The sequence below is a fragment of the Myotis yumanensis genome, unplaced genomic scaffold, assembly GCF_028538775.1.
Source record: "Myotis yumanensis isolate MYYU_CA2020_CCGP unplaced genomic scaffold, mMyoYum1.0.hap1 SCAF_7, whole genome shotgun sequence".
Classification (NCBI taxonomy): Eukaryota; Metazoa; Chordata; class Mammalia; order Chiroptera; family Vespertilionidae; genus Myotis; species Myotis yumanensis.
Window position 1 is genome coordinate 72,055,136 of NW_027223758.1, and position 25,646 is coordinate 72,080,781.

Consider the following 25,646-nt stretch of genomic DNA (forward strand, 5'->3'; position numbering starts at 1 on the left):
TCAGCCGCCAGCCCGCTTTGCGCGCGCACCACCTCACCACCGCACCACCGTACCTTTAAATTTTCCACACTACGCCTCCTCTGAGCGTCGGAATGCTGTTGTTTTTGCTTCTAGTTGAAGAGTCTCTCCTCAGCCAGCCTTCCTGTGGTTCTGGTTGATGTCCGTTCGTCTTTTAGTTGTATTTTTGAAGTGGTTGTTTACGGCGGCAATCTCCGGTGTTTACCTATGCCGCCATCTTCGATTCTCTACCTTTCTACTTTCAACCTGCCTTTATCATTTGTATTTGAAGTGAGTCCTACAGACAGCATATAGTTAGGTCATATTTTTTCATGTATTCTGCCAGCCTCTGTCTTCTAGTTGGTGTATTAAGCCATTTACAAACACTTTATTGTTTCCTCTGCTTTTTGATGCTCTATTTTCTTTTCCCTGCCTCCCTCTGGGTTGCTTGAATGTTTTTAATGATTACTTTTTGATTTATCTATATTTCATTGCTTTTTAGTAGTTATTCTAGATATTTTATTATCCTATATAATAAAAGCCTAATATGCTAAGTGCCCAGTTGACCAATCGGCCGTTCAACCAATAAAAGCGTAATATGCTAATGATATGCTAAGGTCCATGATCCCTAGGTGGTCTACCTTATTCTCTTTGCATAAGAGTTTTCTTATGTTTGTTTTATGTATAATGTCCAGGGGTTTTAGCTATACTTAGAGTGAGGAGTGAAGAAATGTGCACCTTCCCAGAAGCATAAGTGTGCATTGCATTTTACAAATGAGTTTCTGGGACTTTGCAGAAGACAACAAAACCTTACCAGGACTTAGGCACCATTTACTATTTTTTCCCTGGCTTTGAGGAGTGGAGCTAATTTCATGAATTCTGGATCCCACAGGCTACTGTAGCATTGTCCCCAACTTACTTCATTGCCTAAATAATCTCTCCTCTTCTCCTGGTCACTACCTAAAAGTTATCAACTCTTTTCTTTTGGTTCTAGCTTGGAGAATGTGTGATATTTACTTTGGCTTCCATCAGCTCTGATTCCTGTAATAGTAATAATGACATCACTTTCCCAGAATAGGAAATAATTATTTTTCAAAGCTATGTTTTCATGTCTCCCTACGGTGAATTGGGGAGTGGTAGATTGAAGCAAATCAGCATGAAGCTTCAGACCCTGGACCTGAGGGAAATTGAGTACTGGTCTTGACAATTAAATCCCAAATTCTGCCATTTTGGTCATAGCTTATTCTGCTACTTATTTTGTCTGGAATTTGGGGTGTGTTTTTCATAGAAAACAACTCTGTTGCCAAAGAAATGAAAGCAATACCTTATACTTATGTGGAACTTGACTCTTTCCAAAGAACCTTTTCCATTTGTTTCCTTTGATTCTCACCTCAACTTTGTGAAGTAAACACTTCAGATATTACTGCCCTCCTTTGAGAGCTGAGCAAATGTAGGCCCAGGAAATTAAAGAACTTGGCCAAATTCTCTCAGCTACTAGATGTTAGAGCTCAACCTAGGTATTCTCTCGATATTCTGGTATTCTCTTTTCCAATCAAGTATTCTTTTCACAATGAAGAAGGGAGAAGGTATTTCAGCTGTGCATACATGCGCCGTCGTCCCGGCAGCGCTTCTATGGAAAGGCAGTCACCAGACCTCCTGCAGGCCAGGCCGGTGAGAGCTGTTCAGTAAAGTTTACCTGTCTAACTGGTCAGTCTTTGATCTTGGAGAGCTTTGAGCACTGAAGGGGTTGCAGCAAAACTGATAAAATAACTTAAGTTTTCTTATAATAAGGTAACACTCCTTTGGAACTACATTTTGATTCATTTATAAAATTGATGCCTATATTATTTCTTTTGCTCTTGAAACCTCTAAAACCTGGGCTATAAATACAGTATAATCTAAAGCAGATGGAATGGAGAGTGGCTTCCCCCAGATTTTGAGGTGGGCAGATTATGTAGCTTGATTTCTAGTTCATGTGCTAAAGTAACAAATGCAGAAAAACAGCCAACATCTGAAGCAAGCCTGCTGCCCAACCCCTACTCCCCTCCCCTCAGGCAGATCAGCAAGCAGGGTTCAAGAAGCCCAACGAGCCTATCATCCATACCTAGAGTAATTCCTCTGAATTAAACCCCTGGACGCAGAAAGGTTAACAGTTAATAGATTGGGAGACTCTTATCATTGCAAGAAGCCCTAACAAACGTCTGAGTGTCCATCCCCTCGGCAACTTCAGTGTCAGGGGGTCATTCAGGTAGGTTCAGGTACTTCCAGGAGTCCATGGGGGAAGAGGAGGAATGTGCTGCCCTCCAGGGAAGCCCACTTCATTGGGTGATGCTCCCTTACACTGACCCAGATATCTGGCTCCCAGTTGGTTCCATAGATTGTGTCTAGTTTTCTTTGGTGCTGCAAAGAACAAAACTCTTCTTTCTTTCCTCTCTGGTAGGATTTTAATTCTTTTTTTTTTTTTAAATATATTTTATTGATTTTTTTACAGGGAGGAAGGGAGAGAGACAGAGAGTTAGAAACATAGATGAGAGAGAAACATCAATCAGCTGCCTCCTGCACATCTCCCACTGGGGATGTGCCCGCAACCCAGGTACATGCCCTTGCCCGGAATCGAACCTGGGACCTTTCAGTCTGCAGGCCGACGCTCTATCCATTGAGCCAAACCGGTTTCGGCGGATTTTAATTCTTGAGGCCAGTTAGCAACCTTAATCTCTTTAAGTCTGCAGGGGCAGTTTCCCTGGTTTCTCTGCCTTTCTTCATATCACATCGTCTCCAGACCCTCACTACTCTGGTGCCTTCCAGAGCACACTGTGACAGCTGTCCTCTTCAAATGTGGCAGACGAAGAATCATGGAATGTTAGAGTTAGAAGGGACGTTTGAGATGATCTAGTGCAGCAATCACCAACCTTTCGGACCTCACGGACCAAGTGGTCCACGGACCACCAGTTGGTGACCGCTGCTCCAAAGGTTTCCTTAAACCAGCAGTCGCCAACCTTACAGACCTCATGGACCACCAGTGGTCCACCGACCACCAGTTGGTGACCGCTGATGTAGTGTACTCCCTTTCCCCAATCTCTCCCTCTGTTTAATAGCAGAAGAACTTTGGTGAACAGATTTCAAATGCAGCTGGAGTCCATGAACCTACAGAGACCTTCAAAAGCAGTTGGTCTAAAAGTATACTTGTGTTTGGAATGGCCTGGAGTCTTTCTTTACCAAACCCATTATGTAGGGAGATTAACATCTCTTAGAACAGAAATAGGAGTGAGTAGTGGCACAGCCTCCTCTCATATACCTAGCTGCTGCTACTCCAAGTGCCTCTGAAATCTCCACAGTGAGCCTGAGAAAGATTCTTACAGGGAAATATAATGCCTAATGGTCTGATCCCATTGTAAGAAAAATTCGGTTTGGAACTGAAAAATCACCCTTTTCTTCTGAGTTAAGAGTTTGAGGGTTCTCTGAACACAACAGTAATATTTGGATGTAGAATACTTCCAGCCTTACAAGCGCGGTCCTCTTCAGTTAGGCATTACTCTTATCCTCGTTCTAGAAAAGAGGAAGCTCAGTTTTAATCCGCTTCAAAAAAAGTTAAAGAACAAAAGCAGTGTCTCCCCTGCTCACATCTTTTTCTAAATTCCATGATCTCTCCATTTTATGTTACTGACCTTTGATGTGTATTTACTTTCCGTATGAAATTTATGCAGGAGTGGAAGGGTGCTTGATTTTCCTGCAAAATGGAAACGGCTGTGGGATCTTTCTAACTCCGTCATTGTACCTCCTGTTGCCTTGACACCGAGAGCTCTTGTCTTCTCCCCCTGGTGAACTGTTTGTTCTTCAGTGTGAAGCTCGGAAGTCACTTCTTGGGTATCTTTCCCTGACCTGATTTGGGTCTGGTAGAGTTGGTGACTCTTGTTTGTCCACTGTGTTTAGGAGCACTTATCACACTGCATGGCCAGCATAATGTGTCTGTCATGCCATCAGACCACGGGCTCCAGAAGGATCAGGGTTCCATATTTCCCACTGTCGTAGCCCCAGAACCTAGCACAGTTACTTGCACTCGAGACACTCATTGTTTGCTAAATGTGAGAAGACTACTCAGCCAGCCTTTAATGAGAGCATAGAGGGAATTCTCTGGGTCTGCAGGTCCCACAGGATCTGTGCTGCCACTGTTACCACCTCCACCTCCACCCAGACCAAACAGGGGAGGCAGCCAGGCCTGGAGGAGCAGCCACGAGCTAGGGAGACTAGACCTTATGTTTTTAGATCAGAACAGAGCCCCACACCCTCAGAGAAGTGATGGCCTGGAATTAAGTTACGCTTAGTACCGACCAGGCTTTGGATTCAGTGCAGTGTGCCTTCTACCCCCCAGAGGTAATGCTGCACAAGGGTTAGAGCTCACCAGTCGTGTCAGACCTAGGTTTGCATCCCATGCACCACTTAGACGCTGGGTAATACTGGACAAGATTGTCAACCTCCCCACTCCGCAATTTCCTCTTGTCTAAAATCCCCTCATAAACAAACGGAAATGTATATAAAGTACAGTATCTAACTCAATAGACTTCTGTTGCTGATATTGTTGCCATTTTATTATGTTAGGAAACCTTCCTGAGAGTACACATTTTATTTTATTTTTTTAAAGTATATTTTATTGATTTTTTACAGAGAGGAAAGGAGAGGGATAGAGAGGTAGAAACATCGATGAGAGAGAAACATCGATCAGCCGCCTCCTGCACACCTACTACTGGGGATGTGCCCGCAACCAGTGTACATGCCCTTGACTGGAATCGAACCTGGACCTTTCAGTCCGCAGTCCGATGCCCTATCTACTGAGCCAAACCAGTTAAGGCAAGAGTACACATTTTAGTTGAAAAAGAAATACTGAGTGATTACCTTGTAGTTGGGACTGTTAGTATTTCCTCAGTCCCAGCTACCATTTGTTGGACATTTGTTTTGTACCAGCAGATTAAACGCATTATACAATCAACCCATTTACACCCCACAGTCACCCAATAAAAGTATTATCTCCATTTACAAATGAAGAACTGAGCCTGAGAGAGATGGAAATATTTTGCCCAAGGCCAGATGAACTGTCAGACTCCAAACCATATGCGTGCTCAAGATGGAGAAATTGCCGGTTGTAGTCAGTTTCCTTTGTTTTGACATTCTTGTTGTCAGCACTCTCTGGGACCCTTCCCTCTGAAATGATTGACTCATACCTCTTCAAAGGTGAACATTTCTTTCCATAGTTCCTTGTAAGCAGAACCTGAGATAACTAGTTCAGCCGCTGGGCTTTGGGTGTGCTTGTGTGACCCCCCTGTCACTGCTGTCCACACCACACACTCCCATTAGGTGGCTATTAACCAAGGTTATGACATATTTCTCCATTCTGTCCTTTCTGGAGAGGGGACATGCCTCCAAGAGAGGGCAGGATTCAGAAAAGGGTGGTTGGTGTATAACTGCAGCAACAGAAACCGTTAGATTGACTGGAAGGGCAACCTAATGTCGTGTGTGCCTGCCTCACACCAAGCTGGGAGCCACCCCATTTGTGTGGGGTATGGTGATGCCCACAGCAGCCTCCCATGCGTCATAATAAGGAACGTGTCAGCTCCGGCACCTGACTCCCGCATTGTATAGGCTGTAGAACATTCCTCGGTCTGAAAGTGTTTGTAATTACAAATTTCAGCTTTCAGAGGATCTCCGTGGATACTAAGGAAACTGAAAAATGTTCTTGATGGCAGGAAAGGCTATAAGGCATGGCTGTGGGCTTTTTTTGCCTAGTTTTTAGCTACCTAAGTAGTGGGAGGGGATGAGATGGCATGTTTAAGTGCTACTTCAAACGGGTACGGCAGACCAGCTTGACATTTTCTCCTTTTCGCTAACGTTAGATGGCCGGAAACAGTTTGGGCTGAGAAAGAGGTTAAACTACTGTTTTCCAATTCTAAGTATATTTCATTCTCCAAAACAGAAGTTTCAGCCGGACCCTCTTGTCCCTTGTTTTTCATAGCCAGTGGCTGAAAGTGTAGGCTGCCTCAGACTACTGTGTTTGAAACCCAGCTCTGCCACTTACTGGCTGTGTGACCTTGGGCAAGTTACAGAGCCTTTGGAACAACTTGTTTTCTGTAAAATGTGGTTGGTAATACTTTCTCCCCCGTAAAGCAGTTCTGAGAACTAAATGAGACATCATGTAAAGGGTTTTCCACTGTGCTTTAAGTAACACATAATTCTCAGTAATGTTAACTCCTCTCACTATTCTAGTAAGAAACAAATGCATTCAGAAAATGCACCCCTACTCCTGTTGCCTTTTCAGAGTGTTTTCTTTCAGGGCCTCCCAAAAGAGTGGCTTGAAATAGTTTTTTAAAGAGAGATGGGAGGGAGAGAGAGAGAGAGGGAGATCAGTTGCCTACTACACACGCTTCAACCGGAAATCAAACCTGAAACCTGGGTATGTGCCCCAACCAGGAATCAAACCCTCCACCTTCGTGTGTATAGGACAACGCTCCAACCACTGAGCAACACTGGCCAGGGTGAGAGTGGTTTGAATTTTAACTATTGTCCATCATAGGTGTCTGTCCATTGCTCTATGCCTGGGTTACTGGCCCCCTGTGCTGTGTGTTCATCCCAGAGGCAGCAGGCATTTTCTGTAAAGGACCAGGTAGTAAATATCTGGGCCTGGGGCCACATCAGTCTGTCACACATCTTCTCCCTCTCCCCCCTCTCCCTTTCCCCTTCTTTTCCTTCTTCTTCCCTGTAAAAATCTAAAACCCATTCTTACCTTGAAGGCTATACAGAACAGTTAGCTGGCCTACCTTTCTCGTCTGACCTGTGCTCTAACATGGCCAAAGTCTTCGCTCTGGGGTCATTCTCCTATCATTCAGATCGACAGATACTGGTCAAAAACAAGTTTTCATGTTAAAAATGGAGTCCAGTGGAAAAACAGCACTCTCTCCTCCCACCCCCAAATTCCATATGCCTTATATACAAGGAGCTTTTAAGGTTCCATTCCTGAAACCAAGGAGTTCTTGAAGGAATCCATTAGTGCCAGTTTGAACAATGCTCCAACTTGGATAAGCTTCATGCCTGTGATACTACTCCAGATTCAACCAGAGCCTCAGAGCGAGAATTTATTTTTAAATTCCTGGGACTTTGCACCATCAGTCTCAAGCCTGCAGCAGCCGTGTTTCAGGGAAATAGCATTTTTTGTTGTGACTAAAGTAAGCTAACCATAATGAACATGAGCATGATACTTTTCACAGCAGAAATGTAGGCACAACCTTTGTGAAATGACTATTACATTGCATGGTAAAGCAAATATTTAAATTCACAGCTAAAATAGTGCTTGTAAAATGTAACTGCCAGGGAGAACATTCAACTTCATCATTCTTTGAGCTGTAATTCTCTGCATTCCACACAATTCAGGGGAAAAGTGCTTATTTTAAATAAACTGCTTTCTGGCTCTTTTACAATTGTGCCTCAGTGAGCTTCATTTCTCAGGGGCCGTGGCCTTGGAGCTGTTCCTGGGCAGATCTCTGCACGTTTGTTCCTTTTGAACAAGGGCTGCCTGGGTGCTTTCCTCTGAGCTGCAGCTTTGCTGATGGCTTTCTTTATCCCCAGGAGAGTTCCAGTGACGGAGGGGATGGCATTTTTGGTGAGAAGAAGGATGACAGCCGGGCAGGTGAGACTGTGACCTTCTGAAGGCAAAGAAAAGTAAGGTCCCGGTTCATAAAATGTTTTTTTTTAAGGAGGGTCTTTTAAAAAGCCACGGAAGTGGGCCTTGGTCAAACTCCCTGGGAGTAGTACACGGAGCTGCAGCTTGGCCCTGGCCAGCCTCCTCCGCCTGTCATTGAAGTTCAAAACTGAAATCACTGATGGTCTCTGACATCAGGTGGAGTCTGAGGGAAACAAAGGAATTACGGTTTCCTTTCTTTTTTTTTTTTTATTTAAATGTTTGGCGGGGGAGAAAAGTTAGGAGGGTTTGGTTTGGTTTGGATTTTTTTTGGTTTGTTTTTCTGAATTCACACTTTATAGTCTTTGGCAGTTGAAAAGCCCAGCTACACAAAAGCCCATAGTTCTCCATGGGGGAGGACTCAGAGGGTCTGCTTGTTCCTGGCTTAGAACGAGGTTCTCAATCAGTTCTGCCCCCGCAGACAGGCACGTTTGTATTTGAGAGAGACCAGCCAACCACACCAAGCTGTTTTCTAAAGCAAAATTGCAGCCCACTAGCTAGGCTTAACACTTGAGCTCATTCAGTTATTCAGTCACCTCTGTTGGGTTCTGTTTGTAAATACTAATGTCCTCACTGATGTTTGAAGCCCAGGATGGCTCCGACCCAGACAAATCGCCCTGGCCAGTTTCATCTGCACTCACAGCTCGGCTTAGACGACTGGTCACTATTTACCAGCGTTGCAACCGCAAGGAACTCTGCCGGCCTGAAATTCTGGGACCAGGTAACCAAGGATACTGGGTCCAGGAAGAGATGTTCAGGAGGACTTCTGAAATGGACCTCATCAACAAGGAAGCCCAAAAGAGGTAAAATAAAAACCAGTGGCCAAGAGGGCGTGCTGAGCTGCCCGCTGGGGAAAGGGGACAAAAAGGAAAGCTGAGAGCCACAGGGAAGTGTACTTCATGTTCTCTCATGGAGATAGGGGGGTCTCCAAAATTAATTAGAGCCAGCCTCCAGATGTTATTATTGTCTTGCTGACTGGGAGTCCGATGAGATCTAGGAGCCTCTGTTCACAATTCCAAGATGTTTATGATTTTCCAACTTGACCCTCTTTCCTAAATGGGACCCCAGTCTCTGGGGATGGGGCTTAAAAACACCTGCTGGATAAAAGTGACACCAGTCAGAAAGGATACATGCACCCAATGTTCATAGCAGCACAAGTCACCATAGCTAAGATTTGGAAACAGCCTAAGTGCCCATGAGCAGATGAGTGGATTAAAAAACTGGTACATCTACACAGTGGAATATTATGCTGCTATAAAAAGGAAGGAACTCCTACCATTTGCAACAGCATGGATGGAACTGGAGAGCATTGTGCTAAGAGAAATAAGTCAGTCAGAGAAAGATAAATATCACATGATCTCACTCATTTGTGGAATATAGTGAACAACATAAACTGATGAACAAAAACAGATCCAGAGACAGAGAAGCATCGATCAGACCGACAAACCTTAGAGGGAAGGTAGGGGAGGGTGGGAGTAAGGGGGAGAGATCAACCAAAGGACTTGTATGCATGCATATAAGCATAACCAATGGACACAGACACCAGAAGGGTGAGGGCATGAGCGAGGGGATGCGGGGGGTGGGGGGACAATGGAGGGATAAGGACACATATGTAATACCTTAATCAATAAAGAAAAAAAATTTTTTAAGAAGTGACAAAGGGCATATATCAGATGTTCTTTTAGCAGCAAAGTGAATAGTGTGCATTGAAGCTGTCTTATTATAGCTGCCAGTCCTTGTCAAGCCTTTGAAAACAATAAATACCAAGAAATGCCAGGTATGGTGGCTCAGTTGACTTGTGCATCATCCCCTACACCCGTGGTCGGCAAACTGCAGCTCTCGAGCCACATGCGGCTCTTTGGCCCCTTGAGTGTGGCTCTTCCTAAGCCTTAGGAGTACCCTAATTAAGTTAATAACAATGTACCTACCTATATAGTTTAAGTTTAAAAAATTTGGCTCTCAAAAGAAATTTCAATCGTTGTACTGTTGATATTTGGCTCTGTTGACTAATGAGTTTGCCGACCACTGCCCTGCACCGAAAAGTTGTGGGTTCAATTTCTGATCAGGGCCACTTACAGGCTCAATCTTGGTTGCTGCACATATAGGAGGCAACTGATCGATATTTCTCTCTCTCTCTCTCTCTCTCTCTCTCTCTCTCTCTCTTTCTCTTTCTCTCTCTCTCTCTCTTTCTCTCTCTCTCTCCCTCTCCATCCCTCTCCCTCTCCCTCTCCCTTTCTTTCTCCCTCCTTTTCTCCCCCTCTCTTCCTCCTTTCCTCCCTCCCTCTTCCCACCCCCCAAAAAATAAAAAAAACATATCCTCATGTAAGGATTTTTTTTAATATATTTTATTGATTTTTTACAGAGAGGAAGGGAGAGGGATAGTGAGTTAGAAACACCAATGAGAGAGAAACATCGATCAGCTGCCTCCTGCACACTCCCTACTGGGTATGTGCCCGCAACCAAGGTACATGCCCTTGACCGGAATCGAACCTGGGACCCTTGAGTCCGCAGGCTGACACTCTATCCACTAAGCCAAACCGGTTAGGGCAGGATTTTTTTTTTAACAAAGCCAGCCTAGGAGGAAGATATTAATTGGCAGGAGTTACTTTCCTGCCTGAAAATTAAGCTAAAAATGGCTACAGAAAGCCAGGTTAGGAATGATACCACCAGAAAAATTAACAAAGCTGCAATTCTTTGAGTTTTTATATACCTCCATCCCTCTGCTGTTAACACCCAGTGAGTTAAAGCACCACCACATAACACATTCAATTACTTCTTTGCACTCCTGGCTTTATGAAATCGGGTGATACGGGGGAAATAGTTCTTCCGTCTTTTGCAGCTCTGAGGAGAAGAGCCAGAGCCCCTTCTTCCCGCTTCCCACTCTTCCTCTGATCCCCTTGCTGCACTCCGTACCCCACTTCTTCTGGGGGTGAAGAATGCAGTGCCCAAAGCCCCTCAAAGACTATGGTGGATTGCCGAAACCGGTTTGGCTCAGTGGATAGAGCGTCGGCCTGCGGACTGAGGGGTCCCGGGTTCGATTCCGGTCAAGGGCATGTACCTGGGTTGCGGGCACATCCCCGGTGGGAGATGTGCAGGAGGCAGCTGATCGATGTTTCTCTCTCATCGATGTTTCTAGCTCTCTATCTCTCTCCCTTCCTCTCTGTAAAAAATCAATAAAATATATTAAAAAAAAAAAAAAAAAGACTATGGTGGAGTTTAATCATCCAACCCCTTAAGTCATTATCTTAATCCTACAGGATATAAAAACTAGAGAGTCTTTGTGTTCTAGAGAAAATAATTGATATGGGCAACCTGCCTATATGTAACCAGGAAGAAAGCCAATGAGCAGTAAGGAGTCGGGATGTGTGTGGCTGAGGGAGGTGCTTTCCTTCTCTGGACCAGCTTCTCGTCTGTAAAACGAAGGAGGTGAATTTCAAGGTCTGGAAGGTCCCTCCAGGATTCTATGATTCTAGGATGTCAAACGGGGGCAAAAAATATGGCAAAATGTGTAAGCATACAGAAGATTCTAAAAATCTTTCTCACAAGAGGAAATAAACTAGGTAATTTCTCAAACTGATGAGTCAGGAGATCACAAATAGGCACACAGGGTTTAGAAATGGAGAGGTAAGTACCAGGAGAGAGCTGAAAGGTGTGCAAGTGCAGGTCAGCTGGTAGGCTGTGTTCATTATAAGTCTCTCAGCCCAATTTAACTTACATAAAAATAAGCAATAAAATAGACAAACCAGCCCTACCTGCTTTCTTGACTTCACAGTCTCTTTAGGTAGGTGTTTAATAAGTTAATTGTTGGTTTTTTATAAAGAAAGGGAAACTGCTCACCCTCCCTTTCTGATTAAATCTCAGGTGGACAAGGAGGGAGCAAGCTGACTTCTACAGAACGGTGTCTTCCTTTGGTGTTGTTTATGATCAAGAAAAGAAAACTTTCAACTGGACGCAGTTCCGCATCATTTCTCGTTTGGACAAGAAATCGGATGAGAGCCTGGAACACTATTTTTATAGTTTTGTGGCCATGTGCCGGCACGTCTGCCGTCTGCCCCCGTGGAAAGATGGCGGTGAGAAAACTCTGTCATGGTATCCCAGATGAGACAAGGAAAGAACATGCTTATTTTCCAGGTTCAGAATTATTTTAGGTATAATTATAAAAGTGGAGTCTACCTGAAGATTTCAGGTAAAAACAAGTGGGTTTTCACAAATTTATGAACTCCAAATTGGGTCCACCCTCATAAAATAAAATCTTTCTCCCAAAATGATGTAACTCCAACAAAAATTGAAATTCAGATTAAAACCTCACAGAAATATTGAGACTACTATTAATCACCTTTTCCAAGGTATAGTTTTACTTCGTTAAGTCTCATAGATTTATCCTGCTATGAACTTTGCACCTTCCGCAGATTAAATCTTAACTTCATTTATCATGTATTGACATGTAGCTAGAGAAAGGAAGTGACTGTCATTTAACATCTGGTCTGATAGAGACCTCTTCTGAGAAATTTCTTCCTGCTTGGAATTATTTGCAGCAGTTCCTCCGAGGTCCTCCTCAGCCTCATCCTTGTAGATAAACTTGTTCTGGGCCATGTGGCTATATTTTAGAAAAGCTAAAACACACATTGAGCCTACTCAGTTTGGGTGCTGAGCTGTTTGACAGCACATACAGATGCCCCAACTTTTGCCCCTGGGTGGCATGATTAGTGTGTTTTCACTAAAGCTGAGGAGCTTGGATAGAGTGGGAAGAGCTGGACCTTGGCATCCCACTGACAGGACCTGGATCAGAGTCCTGGTTCTGTCACCTTGAGCAAGTTAGCTTATCTGAACATGTTTCCTTAACCTTAAAACAGGATGGTGTTGGCATCTTAGACTTTCTGTGAGAACTTACAGGTGTAAAGCACCTAGTGTTGAGGGCACATAGTACATGCTTACTGCAGGGGAACTAATCTTACTTCCAGAACTGAAGTTTTCTTGCTGGGTCTGTCCTGTTTCATAAAAAACCTCCCGTTCTCTTTTAGCTTTTCATTTTGGCAGGGGCACACACACTGAGACTGCCGTGCTGAGGAACTAGGGAGTTAAACTGTAAGACCAAAGAGCAGGGACTCAGGTGGGCAGCAAGTAACCGAGGGCTCCCTGAAGTGATGGGCTCTTTGTTTACCTTCCCAGGTCCCCCAGATCCCACCATCTGTGTTGAACCCATCACTGAGGAACGGGCTGCAAGAACTCTGTACCGCATTGAACTATTACGGAAGGTCCGAGAGCAGGTGCTAACGTGTCCCCAGCTGCACGAACGCCTCCAGCTCTGCAGGCCCAGCCTCTACCTCCCAGTGTGGTGGGAATGTGGGAAGCACGATCGGGACCTGCTCATCGGCACCGCCAAACATGGGCTGAATCGCACTGACTATTATGTCATGACTGACCCCCAGCTGTCCTTCCTGGACGCCTACAGAAACTACGCCCAGCATAAAAGACCTGACAGCCAGGCTCCAGAGAGTCTCTATTGCCTGTACCCGACCAACTCCAAACTCTATGAATCTCCTACATACACACAAATGAGCAGGACTTCAGAGTCCCTTGAAACTGAACCTGAGAATCTAGGACAAATAGAAGGTAGGGATGATCATCTTGGTCCACCTGGGGGCAGCTTATCAGACATAACGTGTGAGAACTTTATTTCTAAAGTTCAGGACGTCATCTCCATCACCCATGAGGAAAGTCTGCTGCCTGAGTCCTTGGAGAGCATGATGTATGGTAAGAAGGGGCTCAGCCGAGAGCCGGGCTCTTTTCAGGAGAGCCCACATACCAACACAGAATCCAGAACAGATGCCCTTGGCATGTCAGCAAGCAGAGGTGCGAACTGCCGGCCCAATGGCCACGAGGCAGAAGTAGCTGCAGGCCCCTCTCTTATGGATAGTTTGGAAGCAGGAGTAGCTCAAATGAACATTAAAAATGGAGAACACTTGATGTCTCTTGCAAGAGACAAGGAGCTCTGCTGCAATGAGCCAAAGCAAAGGCCTGAAAGCGTCGGGCAGCTGGAAGCCAAGTTCTTGGCTTCCCCTTCCTTGGATCAAGGAAATGAAAGTGGGTTTGTTGATATGTGTAACCTTAGTGTCTGTGACTCCAAAAGAAACCTGTCATCAGAGCAGCAATTAATTGATTTACTAGAAAACAAGAGTTTAGAAACTGATTTGATACTGAATCAGAACCACAGTGATGAGGAGGAGGAAGAGGAGGAAAATGAGGAGGAAAACTTGGACGTAGCAGCAGGCGGGAGGGGTAGGCCAGAGGTTCTGCCTCTGAGCGAGCCCACCGCTAGTACTCCAGGAGAGAAGGGCCGAGGCCTCCATGCAGAGGAAGCCCAGAAAGGCCGCCTGGGGGCCGGGAGCCGGAGTGCCGGGCTGCAGGGAGCTTTTCCTCAAGTGGCCTGTCAGTGCCACTGCAAACACTTGGAGAGGTGGACACGCGGCCTGGAGAGTGATGAATTTGAAGTGGAGAAGCCCAAGGGTCATAGCCCAGACCTGTACAAAAGCAAAACTAATAACATCACAATGGAGGGTGAGCTCATGGCCATTCCATTGGAGCCATTTAAAGTGAAGCATGAACTTGTAAAAGAACCTTGGAAAGAAAGTGCAGAAGGGAAGAAAGGGTTCCCTACGTATCCTCCTGAAGGAAGTGAGCTCAAGTCAGAAGACATGGATTTCGAGAGTAAAGATGACTATGACAGAGATGGAAACTGCCATAGTCAAGGTACAGTATGTGGGACTTTGTGGTATCTTGGATAAGCCAGTTCTCACGTGACAGGGAGGGGGCGGAGGAGGAAATGGAGAGTGCTAAGAGTTTTACGGCTTCTGAAACAGGTCTACCAGCACTCACCATGTTTTTAAAACTGAAGGTCCCCCAGGCCTTGGTCTGAAAATGAGACAGTAGCTTAACTCTGGTCATTCCAGAAAAGCGAGGAGGGTTGTAGATGATCATAGCACCTTTACCGCATCAGCCATGTGATTGGGGCAGAGGCTGTGTGCTTCTTATCCGATAGATGATAGGGTTGGCATCAAGGGGAATAATTGGCTATTCCACTAGATCGGGCATTTCAAACTAAGTAGAACATAACAGCCGGGGAACCTTAGGAACCTGCAGCTCAATATAGATGGAATTTTTCAGGCACTCCACAAAAATACAAATAAATGTGTTCTTTATTAAGGTGAAGAAAGATTCATTCATTGTTGAAACCCTGTGACTTAATGTTGGGTCATTAGTAACTCAGCAGAGTCGTTTTAGTAACTCAGCAGAAATTAAAATAAAATTATAAGTAACTCAACAAATATACAGACATACTTGATCTTTTTTTAAATAGGGGGATCTTAGATGAGGGTTCAAGTTAGAAGGAATTTTAAAATATTAAGAATCTAGATGCCCCTGAGATTTTTCATGCCTTGCAGGGATATAGATACAGTGATTTCCCGGCCTTTGGTTTTAATTATTGTGATGTGATTATCTTGGAATATCTTCTGAACCCAAATTACAGTTGGCCCACTAGCTAGGATAAGGACAGAGGAGCTGAGCTGAAAGTGGCTTGTGGACCCAGCTGACTCAGAGGAGCCAGTCTGACCTGCCCATCCTCCTCACCCCAGGCCACAAAGGTCGGCTGCCATGTGTGAATTATAAAACCCACTTTGCTTTTTGAAACCCAGGCAGTCAAACAAGTGCAGGGTATAGACGAGTATGGTTTACAGGAGAGCTGCGGTGCATTGATGTCCTTTGGTGGCAGTGGCAGCCTTGCTGAGCGGAGGTGGAAGGGGCAGTGATAGCCTTGCTGAGCTGAGGTGGAAGGGGCAGTGGCAGCCTTGCTGAGCTGAGGTGGAAGGGGCAGTGGCAGCCTTGCTGAGCGGAGGTGGAAGGGGCAGTGGCAGCCTTGCTGAGCTGAGGTGGAAGGGGCAGTGGCAGCCTTGCTGAGCTGAGGTGGAAGGGGCAGTGGCAGCCTTGCTGAGCGGAGGTGGAAGGGGCAGTGGCAGCCTTGCTGAGCGGAGGTGGAAGGGGCAGTGGCAGCCTTGCTGAGCGGAGGTGGAAGGGGCAGTGGCAGCCTTGCTGAGCGGAGGTGGAAGGGGCAGTGATAGCCTTGCTGAGCTGAGGTGGAAGGGGCAGTGGCAGCCTTGCTGAGCTGAGGTGGAAGGGGACAGTGGCAGCCTTGCTGAGCAGAGGTGGAAGGGGCAGTGGCAGCCTTGCTGAGCGGAGGTGGAAGGGGCAGTGGCAGCCTTGCTGAGCGGAGGTGGAAGGGGCAGTGAACTTGATAAGCTTGCGCATATTTGTGGGTGAAAGTTCTTTGCACTGATGCTTCTAAAAGTGCTTCTGCAGCCCTCTGAAGGGCCCTCACACGTGTGTGATGTGGACTAGGTGGGGCAGCGGGGTTCGCTGTTTCTGAGACTGGAATTCTACAGCTGAAGGAGCAGTCTTTGGCACGGCTATTGGGCCAGTTCCCAGATCTCCTGGCTCCTTTTCCAGGGTTTTCTCTCACACATCATTTTGCTTTTTCTGAAAACTTAAATCCATCTCCTCTGCTTAACACCTTTCAGTGGTGCTCCCCGTAGGATCTAGAATAAAAGTGGCACTTACTTTCATGGCCTAAAAACTCAGCATGACCTGGAGGAGTCTGCCCCTCCAGCCTCATCCCTGTGTCTTTCCCTGGATGTGTCTCAGTTCCTCCACATGTCCAGAGCACCCTTCCCCATTGCCTGCTCATCTCACCAGTGGGATCCCCTCTCCACCAGCCTTCCCCCTGCCGGCATGGCACCTTGTTTCTTTTCCTTTCTAGCACTCACCATGGCTCATAATTGTAGTTATTTGTTTATTATTGCTGTGGTGGTTTTTTATTTGCTGTTTTCCTTTCTTTCCCCATGAAACTGTACGATCCTTGTGGGCCAGGGCCACATCTCTCTTGTGTATCCCTGAATCCCCGGCCTAACAAGGCCCTGCTCATGGTAAGGGGTCTCTCCAGTTCCCCAAGAGACTTGTACAGTCAAAAGTGAGCTCTGTGTGGTGCCAGGTGGGCACTTTAAATATTGGGGGGACCACTTTGTAAAGTATGTGATTGTCTGACCACTATGTTGTACACCTGAAACTAATACAAAATATTGAGTGTAAACTGTAATTGAAAAATAAAAATTTTTTTTAAAGTTAAATCTGTACCTATCAGAGGATACACATTCCTTGTCATTTCACCAGGAAGAGAGGTTCACAACTTTTCCTGCCCAAGGCATTTTGACCCCCTCTGATTCACTCCCTGTCCTTCCTGGTAAGTGGATCTTTAAAGATCCACTGAAGCTTGAAAGAATAAGTTGCATTTCCATTTCTTTGTATCAGTGAAGTAATTTAAATGTCCTAGGTTCCTATGCATCATTTTTTACACGAATCGTGTCTGTTTTACCTTTGCAGTAGGTTTTATGACTTTTCATCCTTTTCATTAACAGCCTGTTGCCCTAGCCCAGTAGTCGGCAAACTGTGGCTCGGCAAACTGCAGCTCACGAGCCACATGCAGCTCTTTGGCCCCTTGAGTGTGGCTCTTCCACAAAATACCACGTGTGGGCGCGCACGTACAGTGCGATTGAAACTTTGTGGCCCATGCGCAGAAGTCGGTATTTTGTGGAAGAGCCACACTCAAGGGGCCAAAGAGCCACATGTGGCTCGCGAGCCACAGTTTGCCGACCACGGCCCTAGCCGGTTTGGCTCAGTGGATAGAGGGTCAGGGCACGTGTGGGAGGCAACCAATCGATGTTTCTCTCTCTCTCTGTCTCTCCCCCCTCTCTTCCATTCTCTCTAAAAAATGAATGGGAAAAATATCCTCGGGTGAGGATTAACAAAAACAAAACAAAGCATCAGCTTTTTGCTGTGATGCATTTCATAGACTGTCCCTTCAAATGCATCTAAGGATTATAATGTTTGATTTCCTCTTATCTACTACCCCAAATGAAAGCCTCTTTGTGGTCATTCACTCCTCTCACTCTTGGGTCCACAGGAAAACATCCTCTCTCTCCTATTTTCTTGTTGTTTTTGTTGGGGTGTGGATGCAACTCTTCTCATGACTTGTATGGGTTGCCCTAGAGCACATCTACCTTTACAGTTTAACCTGTGTGGTCCTTCTGGAGATAGAAGGCATGGTAATTAATATTCAATTTAAAATAACACAGAATGGGCTAATTTTAAAAAGAGATCAGCTATCCTGATCTTTCAGATCACTCCTGTCTCTCAAGTATCTAAATTTTAACCTTTCTTCCCAGATTACCCAGGGAAGTACTCTGAAGAGGAGAGCAAGAGCTCCACGTCAGGCCTCACTGGCGACATCGGAGACGACCTGCAGGAAGCCCGGGCCCCGACCATCGCGCAGCTGCTGCAGGAGAAAACCCTCTACTCCTTCTCGGAGTGGCCAAAGGTCTCTCCCAGCGCCTTCCCTCTTCCTCCAGGCCATTCTCAGCTCTGAATTCTTTATATTTACCTTCCAGAGTATTTCTGAGTAACAGATTCAGAGAAAGGTTTAATATCTGGAAAAGGTATTAGTATTGTAACATTTGAACACTTGGAGGTATATGCACTTGACTAATTAGACCATAAGACAAAAGTGTTAAGTTGTCTTCGTATTTACAGCAGCTGTGGCTTTGATTTTTATTGTCCAGACTATGAACTTTATTTTAAGGATTATAAAGTGAGCACTCCTTTCTAATCAGTTTGTTCTGGTTAGAAAACTTGATCTCAGGGGACTTTTCAAACTTGGGTAACTTGGTACTTATTCCTCAGAGATTTTGTCTTTTTCCTTTTTTTTTTTTACAGGATCGAGTGATAATCAACCGCCTAGATAACATCTGCCACGTGGTGTTGAATGGGAAGTGGCCCTCCAGCCAGCAGTATGAGCCCTCGGGCACCCTGACCGCCCCTGTGTTAACCAGCACTGCTGGCTCTCGAAGCAGCCTCTCGGAGCCTGAAGCATCGGAGCACAGCTTCAGCAACGGTGCAGCGTTGGTGGCCCAGATCCAGAAGGTGAGGCCGCAAGAATGGTGTTGACCATGAAACAGAGAGTGGGGGACGCTTTGCACTTCTCAGCTGAGTCATCCATTCAACCTGTTTACTGAATGGATAGGGGTTTTTTTTTGGGCGGGGGGGGGGGGGCAGATTGGTACAACCATTAGTGTTAATTGAAGAATTTGGATTTTTATCCTGTAGGCAGCGAAGAGCCATTACAAGTTTTAGAGCAGGAAAATGCGTGATGAAGGCAGGGTTTTTCAGGTCAGCTGGAGTGGTGTGCAGGCTCACGGGGGCTGGGGTCAGGAAAGAGGGGTGTCTCAGCAGCTGGAGGCCACGTGAGGAGCTGCAGAAGAGGTGAGGTTCTAGACTAGGTCAATGGCAGAGTGAATACAAAGAAAGGCAAGGAAATTGGCAGGCATGTGAGGAAGAGGGGCATGAATGGATTTGTGTGTTCAACACATGGAGGACTAAGGAAGGGTGGCAGCTGATAGAAATTAGGAAAATCAAAGCAGGAATGAGTTTTATTTTATTTTTATAACTTCAAACTTAAAAGTTAAGATTAATTGGAGGTACACTAATGAGCACACTTACCCTCTCAACTGCACATTGGAATCCACTGGGGACCTTGAAGAGCTGCTGGTTCTGATTTAATTGGTGTGTGTGTGTGTGTGTGTGTACTGAGTATTGGAGTATTTTTTAAACTTCCCAGTTGATCCTGATGTACAGCCGAAGTTGAGATTCCCTAAATTAAAATCTTGCAATTCCAGGTGTAGGTCATGGACAAGCAGTGTTAGCAGCATATGGCAACCTGTTAGAAATGCAGACTCTTAGGCCCACTGAAGTGGAATCTGCATTTTAACAAGCTGTCCAGGTGATCTGGTACTAAAGTTTGAGAAGGCTTGAGCTAGAAGATGATTAGAAATCATACTCGGCCCAAGGAAGTCAGGCCTGAAGGAATGGCTGGCATTCAGCCACATGTGTGTGTTCACAGGACAGCTTCTTGGCTCCAGTTTTCGCAAAGGATGAGCAAAAGCACAGACGTCCTTACGAGTTTGAAGTGGAGCGGGATGCAAAGGCTCGGAACCTGGAACAGTTCTCTGCCACCCATGGGCACCCCCCCATCATCCTCAATGGCTGGCATGGGGAGTCAGCAATAGACCTCTCCTGCACATCTGAGGGGTCCCCAGGAGCCACATCCCCTTTCCCAGTGAGTGCCAGCACCCCTAAGATTGGGGCTATCAGTTCACTTCAAGGAGCCCTTGGCATGGACTTGTCTGGGATTCTGCAAGCTGGCCTGATCCACCCAGTGACCGGGCAGATTGTCAACGGGAGCCTCAGAAGAGATGATGCTGCCGCGAGGAGGCGGAGAGGGAGGCGGAAACATGCTGAAGGAGGGATGGACCTCATCTTTTTGAAGGAGCAGACACTTCAGGCAGGAATCCTGGTGGGTATACAAGGCCTTAAAAACATTGGCCTTTCTACACAGAGCAATAAACCCTTCTTCCTCAGGCATAAAACTTTTTGGTTTGTGGCTCTTTTCTCCCTTTTTCAGTTGTCCTGCTTACTTTCATTATGTCTTCATTATAAGTTACCCTCAGTTTTTTTTTAGAAATAGATGGTATTAATCCACCAAGGGCCCTTAATCTGCAGGCATCCTGGAGAAATAAGCCAGGAGGTCTTGCCATTTCAAATGGAAACAACCCAAATCCTCGGGTGTCTCGAAAGAGCCACTGGTAATGAATGAGCAAAGCAAGACAGCAGGGTGGAGTCTGTGGCCAGTAGTTCCAGGTTAGTGGCTTTCCAGGAGCTGGGGTTGGAAGAAGGATCAGGAGTAGGACTTCTGCAGGTTGATCCTGGCTCTACTGCTCGACTTCCTGGTCAGCATTAGGCACGTCACCACCTCACTTTGCTCCTCCGTGAAGTGGGGGCCACAGCATCTCCCGCAGAGGGTCGCTGTGAGGATTCACTGAGATCACACTAAGACGTTCTAAACTCAAAGGAGATCATTGTAAAGAACAGGAAACGTTCAGCAGCCAAGAGAGAGACCCCCTTAGACTTCGTTTAATGTGTCAGAGACCGCTGACTTCTCTTTATATTTTGGTTTTTTCCATTTATTGATTTTTGAGCTCCAAAACAGGGATCACATTTTATGTTTTCTTATTTTATTCTTTTCTTTCTTCCTTCCTTTCCTTTCCTTTCCTTTCCTTCCTTCCTTCCTTCCTCCCTCCCTCCCTCCCTCCCTCCCTCCCTCCCTCCCTTCCTTCCTTCCTTTCTTTCTTGATTTGAGAGAGAGAGGGTTGGGGGAAGGGGGCTGGAGAGAGAAACATTGATTTGTTATTCCACTTATTTATGCATTCATTGGTTGATTATTGTATGTGCCCGACCTGGGATCAAACCTGCAACCTGGATGTATCAGGAGGACGCTCTAACTAACTGAGCGACTCAGCCAAACAAGTCTTCTTATTTTAAAAGGAATAATAATAGCCAGTATTTGTTGAGTACTTACTATGTGCCAGGCACTGTGTTCAAGGTTTTACATGATTGTCCTATGTCATCCTTACAACAACCCTGTGAAGGTGGTATTATTACTGCCACTTTATAGATGAGAAAACTGAAGCTTACAAGTATGAAATAATTAGCCTAAGATTATCCAGCTAGTAAGTGGCAGATCAGGGGACCAAGCCAAGGACTTCTTTCTCTATTCCTCAAGCAGCTTATTGCTAAGGTATATTGTTTGAGATGTGTCTTCCTCTTAGACTTTCTGTATCATTTGGGAAGCTGAAGTGGCAGGTTCTTTCCCTGCCCAACCCTGCAAGCTTTTGGGATGGTTGCCTAATTTTTCAGAGGTGCAAAGCCATAGTTTCTCTGTAATGATGGTGAAATTCCAATGGAATGACTGATGAAATTTTCCCCTTGACTTGAGAGTATTTTTTAAAATTTATTAAGCAAACATTTATTTAGCATTGACATTGTACTTTATCAGCAATCCCAAGTATAGGCATTGGGAATACAGAGATGAGTAAAAGAGGTATTCGAACGATAAAGGGAGAAATAGGTAAGCAAGTTGCAGTGAGGCATGGAAAGCCTGCGAAGAGTGCTATGGGGAACTGGACAGGAGTGGCCAGTGTTGCCAGGGACTGCCAGTGGGGACTGCCAGTGACGGTGACAGGGGAGGTGACCCTGAACCGGAGCAGATAGGATGGAATTAAAGTTTACCAAGAAGACAAGACAGGGAGAGGCTTATTCAGGTGGAGGGAACGCCCCTCACGTGAAGTGGCGTCTGTGTGGGTAAGTAGTGTGTATGGTTCTTACTCGAGCACCCAGCAGGGTAATGTTCAGGTAAAAATAGACAGAAAGATTCAAAGCATACCTTGCACACTTTCCTTTTAGACACTAGTTTTCATTCTGGCATGATTAACCACACATACTTATTTTCCCTTCATCCAGGAAGTCCATGAAGACTCAGGGCAGGCCTCCCTGAGCACCTCCCACCCTGAAGGGCCAGTGCCCGCCCCTTCGACCCCGGAACCGGCCCCAGCAGCTGGCAGCCAGGCGGAGAAGACCATTCCCAGCAAAAGTCTGCTTGACTGGCTGAGGCAGCAGGCTGACTACTCCTTAGACGTCCCTGGCTTTGGAGCAGTAAGTGCTTTTGGTACTGCCTGGGATTGCTGTTTTACTTCCTGCCTACTTGGTGCTGTTTTGATAAGGAGTATGCTGAGGGAGACCAGCAAGTTTTGGAGAAATCTCTGTCAACTAAGGACATCATTTTAAAGTCAAGAAAAAGTTATAACCCATGTCAGAACACTATGCCAAATAGACATGCAAAATATGAAGACAACTAGCCTACGCTCAGCCCCTGCCCCCCTAGAATTACCACACAATATCATAAGTTCACAGAGAAATCTTTAGGTTGCATAAACACTGCCACTTCATGAAAATGTTCTGTGTGTTCCTTTCACGTTAGTACATTATCCTTTTATAGGAGTGTGTCTGTTCTTAGTTATCTAGTTCTTGCTTTGGGACTTTTCCTCAAGTCCTCTTACTGCCGTAGCCCTAAATCTTTCAGAGGGCTACTGAACACAGATGTCTTTTCCTGGTTTTTCTTTCCTTATTTGCCCGTCTACCCACCACCATCTGTGTTTTGGGTACATCTAGCTAATAAGAAACGGAGGTAGAGAGCTCACAGGAAAAGAAAGGGAATGCATTCACAGATGCATACCCTCAAAGGACAGGCAGAGCTTCTGGGTAGGTAGCAGTGGAGAGAAGCTGAGAAAGTGCTGACAAGGAAAGGGCTGGGGATTAGGCAGTGCCCTGGGAAACTGTCTGGACAGCCGAGGGGTTCTAGTCTGGCCCCCCACAGCCTGTTTTCCAGCTTGCTGCTGCTTCAAGAAGAGAGCCTAGGTGGGGGCCAGGTAGCTTTTTCCTTCAACATGCCCTGGCTGGGTCCTTTGCAGAGAGCCATTAATGAGAAAATAGCAAAACCGATTGACATGCACCACCCTCCTCAGACTCTGTGACAGAATGTTCTGTAATGTTGATTTCCATTTGTCTCCTAGACTTTTTCAGACAAACCAAAGCAGAGGAGGCCACGCTGTAAGGAACCTGGGAAATTAGATGTCAACTCTCTGAGTGGGGAAGAGAGGGTTTCTGCTGCCCCCAAGGAGCCAGGACTGAGGGTAAGGAAGAGGGGCCTGTCCCTGCAGAGCCCAGCCTTGCAGACTCAGAGAGAGAACGCCGCAGGGAAGCGGGTTTCCCAGGCGGTTCCCAGAGGACAAGGGGCAGCACAGGACATCTGTAGGTGCTGTGGTCATTTGTTTTCAGCCTTCACCTGCAAAACTTTTAGTTATGTATTTAACCCATTACCAAAGCTTGATATTTTCCCCCATTTGTAGAGTTCAGGGAAAAGATACCTTAACTCATTAGCAGTCTGTTTCCAGTGTTTAACAAACTTCATTTTTGGGAATTTTAATTTTCTAAGCTAAGCTTTTCTGGCTACCATTTAAGATATTTCCTCCTAGTCCGTCCTCGCTGACAATGAGAAACAGCTGACTCCAAGCTCAGCCCTTTTTCTATTACAGAATCATGAGCCTGGAAGAGACTTCAAAGACATCTGCAAAATACTTCTAGTGTAACAAATATGAGTTAATTATTGTTTACAGATGAGTACAAATTTGGAATAGAAAATTCATAACCTCTAGAGGGCGGCAATATCATTGCAACCTGAAAAGGCATTGAGCTTGGGAAAATTATTCCTAAATGTGTTATTAACCCCCTAAAAGTGCATTCTGCTCAAATGGGAAGCCTCTGAAGATCCTCACGGGGGCCTGCTCTTCCTGGGAGTCCCCACGCTCACAGCCTTCCTGAGTGCCTTTCAGTGCTCGGCCAGCGCGGCAGTCCTGGGATCCAAATTCCCTTCTTCGTGAGATTGCTGGAGGTGATTTATTGTTTTAGCTCCAAAAGACCACCCACCCTAGTCATTTCCTCCTCTGTGCAGAAAGAAGCTGTTACTTAATGTTCTCCAAGCTTGTCACTGATTTGTCACCTGGATGATTCCTCTTCTCTCCAGCAACTCGGCAAACATAACTGCTCTCTCATCTCCATCCACTGCAGCCACTCGGGGAGGGAGGCCTGGCCCGCCCCTGTGGCCTGCTTCTTAGAAAGTTTGTCACGTTGAAAAGGGGCCCTTTTTCCAACTCTCTTGTTCTCTTCTCAGAAAATGTCCCTCCCGCCCTCTTAGACTGGCTTGTGCTGGGCAGGCTGATTCAGCTTCGGTTCTTACCCCATCTGTCTCTCTCCAGCCCTCACGCTGCCTACCACCTTCTGCACTCAGCAGTGTTGTCCCGTAGAGACCTCCAGTTCTTGCTTTGTTGTAACTCAGAGCTCTTGGTTTAGAGACTTGTCAGAAAAACCATGTGGTTTCCCCTTGGCCCTCTCATGTCTTTCTACATGTCTAACAATTTCCCTCATGTTCTCTGGAAATTAATGTTCTTCGCTCCCTACAGACACTGACCCCTTGCCAGAAAACCCATTTCTAAGCTGTTCTTGCAAGTCAGCCTCTTACCAGAGATGCACTTTCCCTGCTTTGTTAAATAAACACAGTCCCTGCCTCGGAGGCCCTTTCCTGCAGCTCAGCAAGAACAGGAAGCGCTTGTCCACCTGGTCCTCAGGGTTGCGCAGCCTTCCCACGGGCAGAGCCGGCTTGGCTCTGACGTCGACACTCTGCTTGGCTCCAGGAGGGCCCATTTCTCAACCATGTCACCATGTCTCACACGGCTCCTCCTGGGGAGGAGCCCTCTGGTCCACTGCACTCTTCTCTCCCAGGAGACCCTACCCTTCTAGAGACAGGCTCCCATCCCACAGGGGCTTCTCGCTGCTCTGTGGGCTGTGGCTCACTGGTGCGCAGTAAGGCCAGGGATTCAGCGTCAGAAGGCCCAGTACACAGTGACTGCTCATTAGATGTATGTGTGTACACGTACATACTTCATATATTTCATATGTGTAAGTTACATTTGTTTCATGTTATATGCACACGTGTGTATAGTTTTGCTGTTTGTTTCTCACTGGGCCATTGACATGACACGTCACCTCTAAATACTTCAGCATGCATCTCCTAACAGCGTTTTCCTGTGTAACTATTCCCATTATTGCGCATGTGAGTATTAATATCTAGTTCAGATTCAGATTTTTTCATTTGTCCCAAAAATGTTTTTAGAGCTAGTTTCTGTTTCGTTTTATTTTGTTTTGTTTGTGGGATTTTTAAAATTGGGATCCACATGCTGCATCCAGTTGTTAGGTCTCTTGCCACTCACTGGATATTTGTGGGCTGAACCTGCTAACCTTCCTGGGAGGAGCAGGGAAGTTTTCGTTACACCTCCTCTGCCCAGGAGTTGAGTTTTAGAGTTGGAATCTGCAG

The 25,646-nt window shown here is 45.9% G+C and overlaps 1 protein-coding gene across 3 annotated transcripts in view; it reads left to right on the plus strand.

The window, feature by feature from the left end:
* Positions 1–25,646, plus strand: part of CHD6 (chromodomain helicase DNA binding protein 6) — a 178,978-nt gene that overhangs the window by 145,239 nt on the left and 8,093 nt on the right. For 2 of the 3 annotated variants that reach the window (XM_070420947.1, XM_070420948.1), the window contains exons 28-36: positions 7,609–7,669; positions 8,307–8,523; positions 11,582–11,790; positions 12,890–14,470; positions 17,995–18,146; positions 18,542–18,748; positions 19,725–20,177; positions 22,181–22,372; positions 23,290–23,409. In XM_070420947.1, the coding sequence (XP_070277048.1) occupies positions 7,609–7,669; positions 8,307–8,523; positions 11,582–11,790; positions 12,890–14,470; positions 17,995–18,146; positions 18,542–18,748; positions 19,725–20,177; positions 22,181–22,372; positions 23,290–23,409 (3,192 nt within the window). The remainder of the gene's footprint in view (positions 1–7,608; positions 7,670–8,306; positions 8,524–11,581; positions 11,791–12,889; positions 14,471–17,994; positions 18,147–18,541; positions 18,749–19,724; positions 20,178–22,180; positions 22,373–23,289; positions 23,410–25,646) is intronic. The other variant, XM_070420949.1, reaches the window with a different exon arrangement.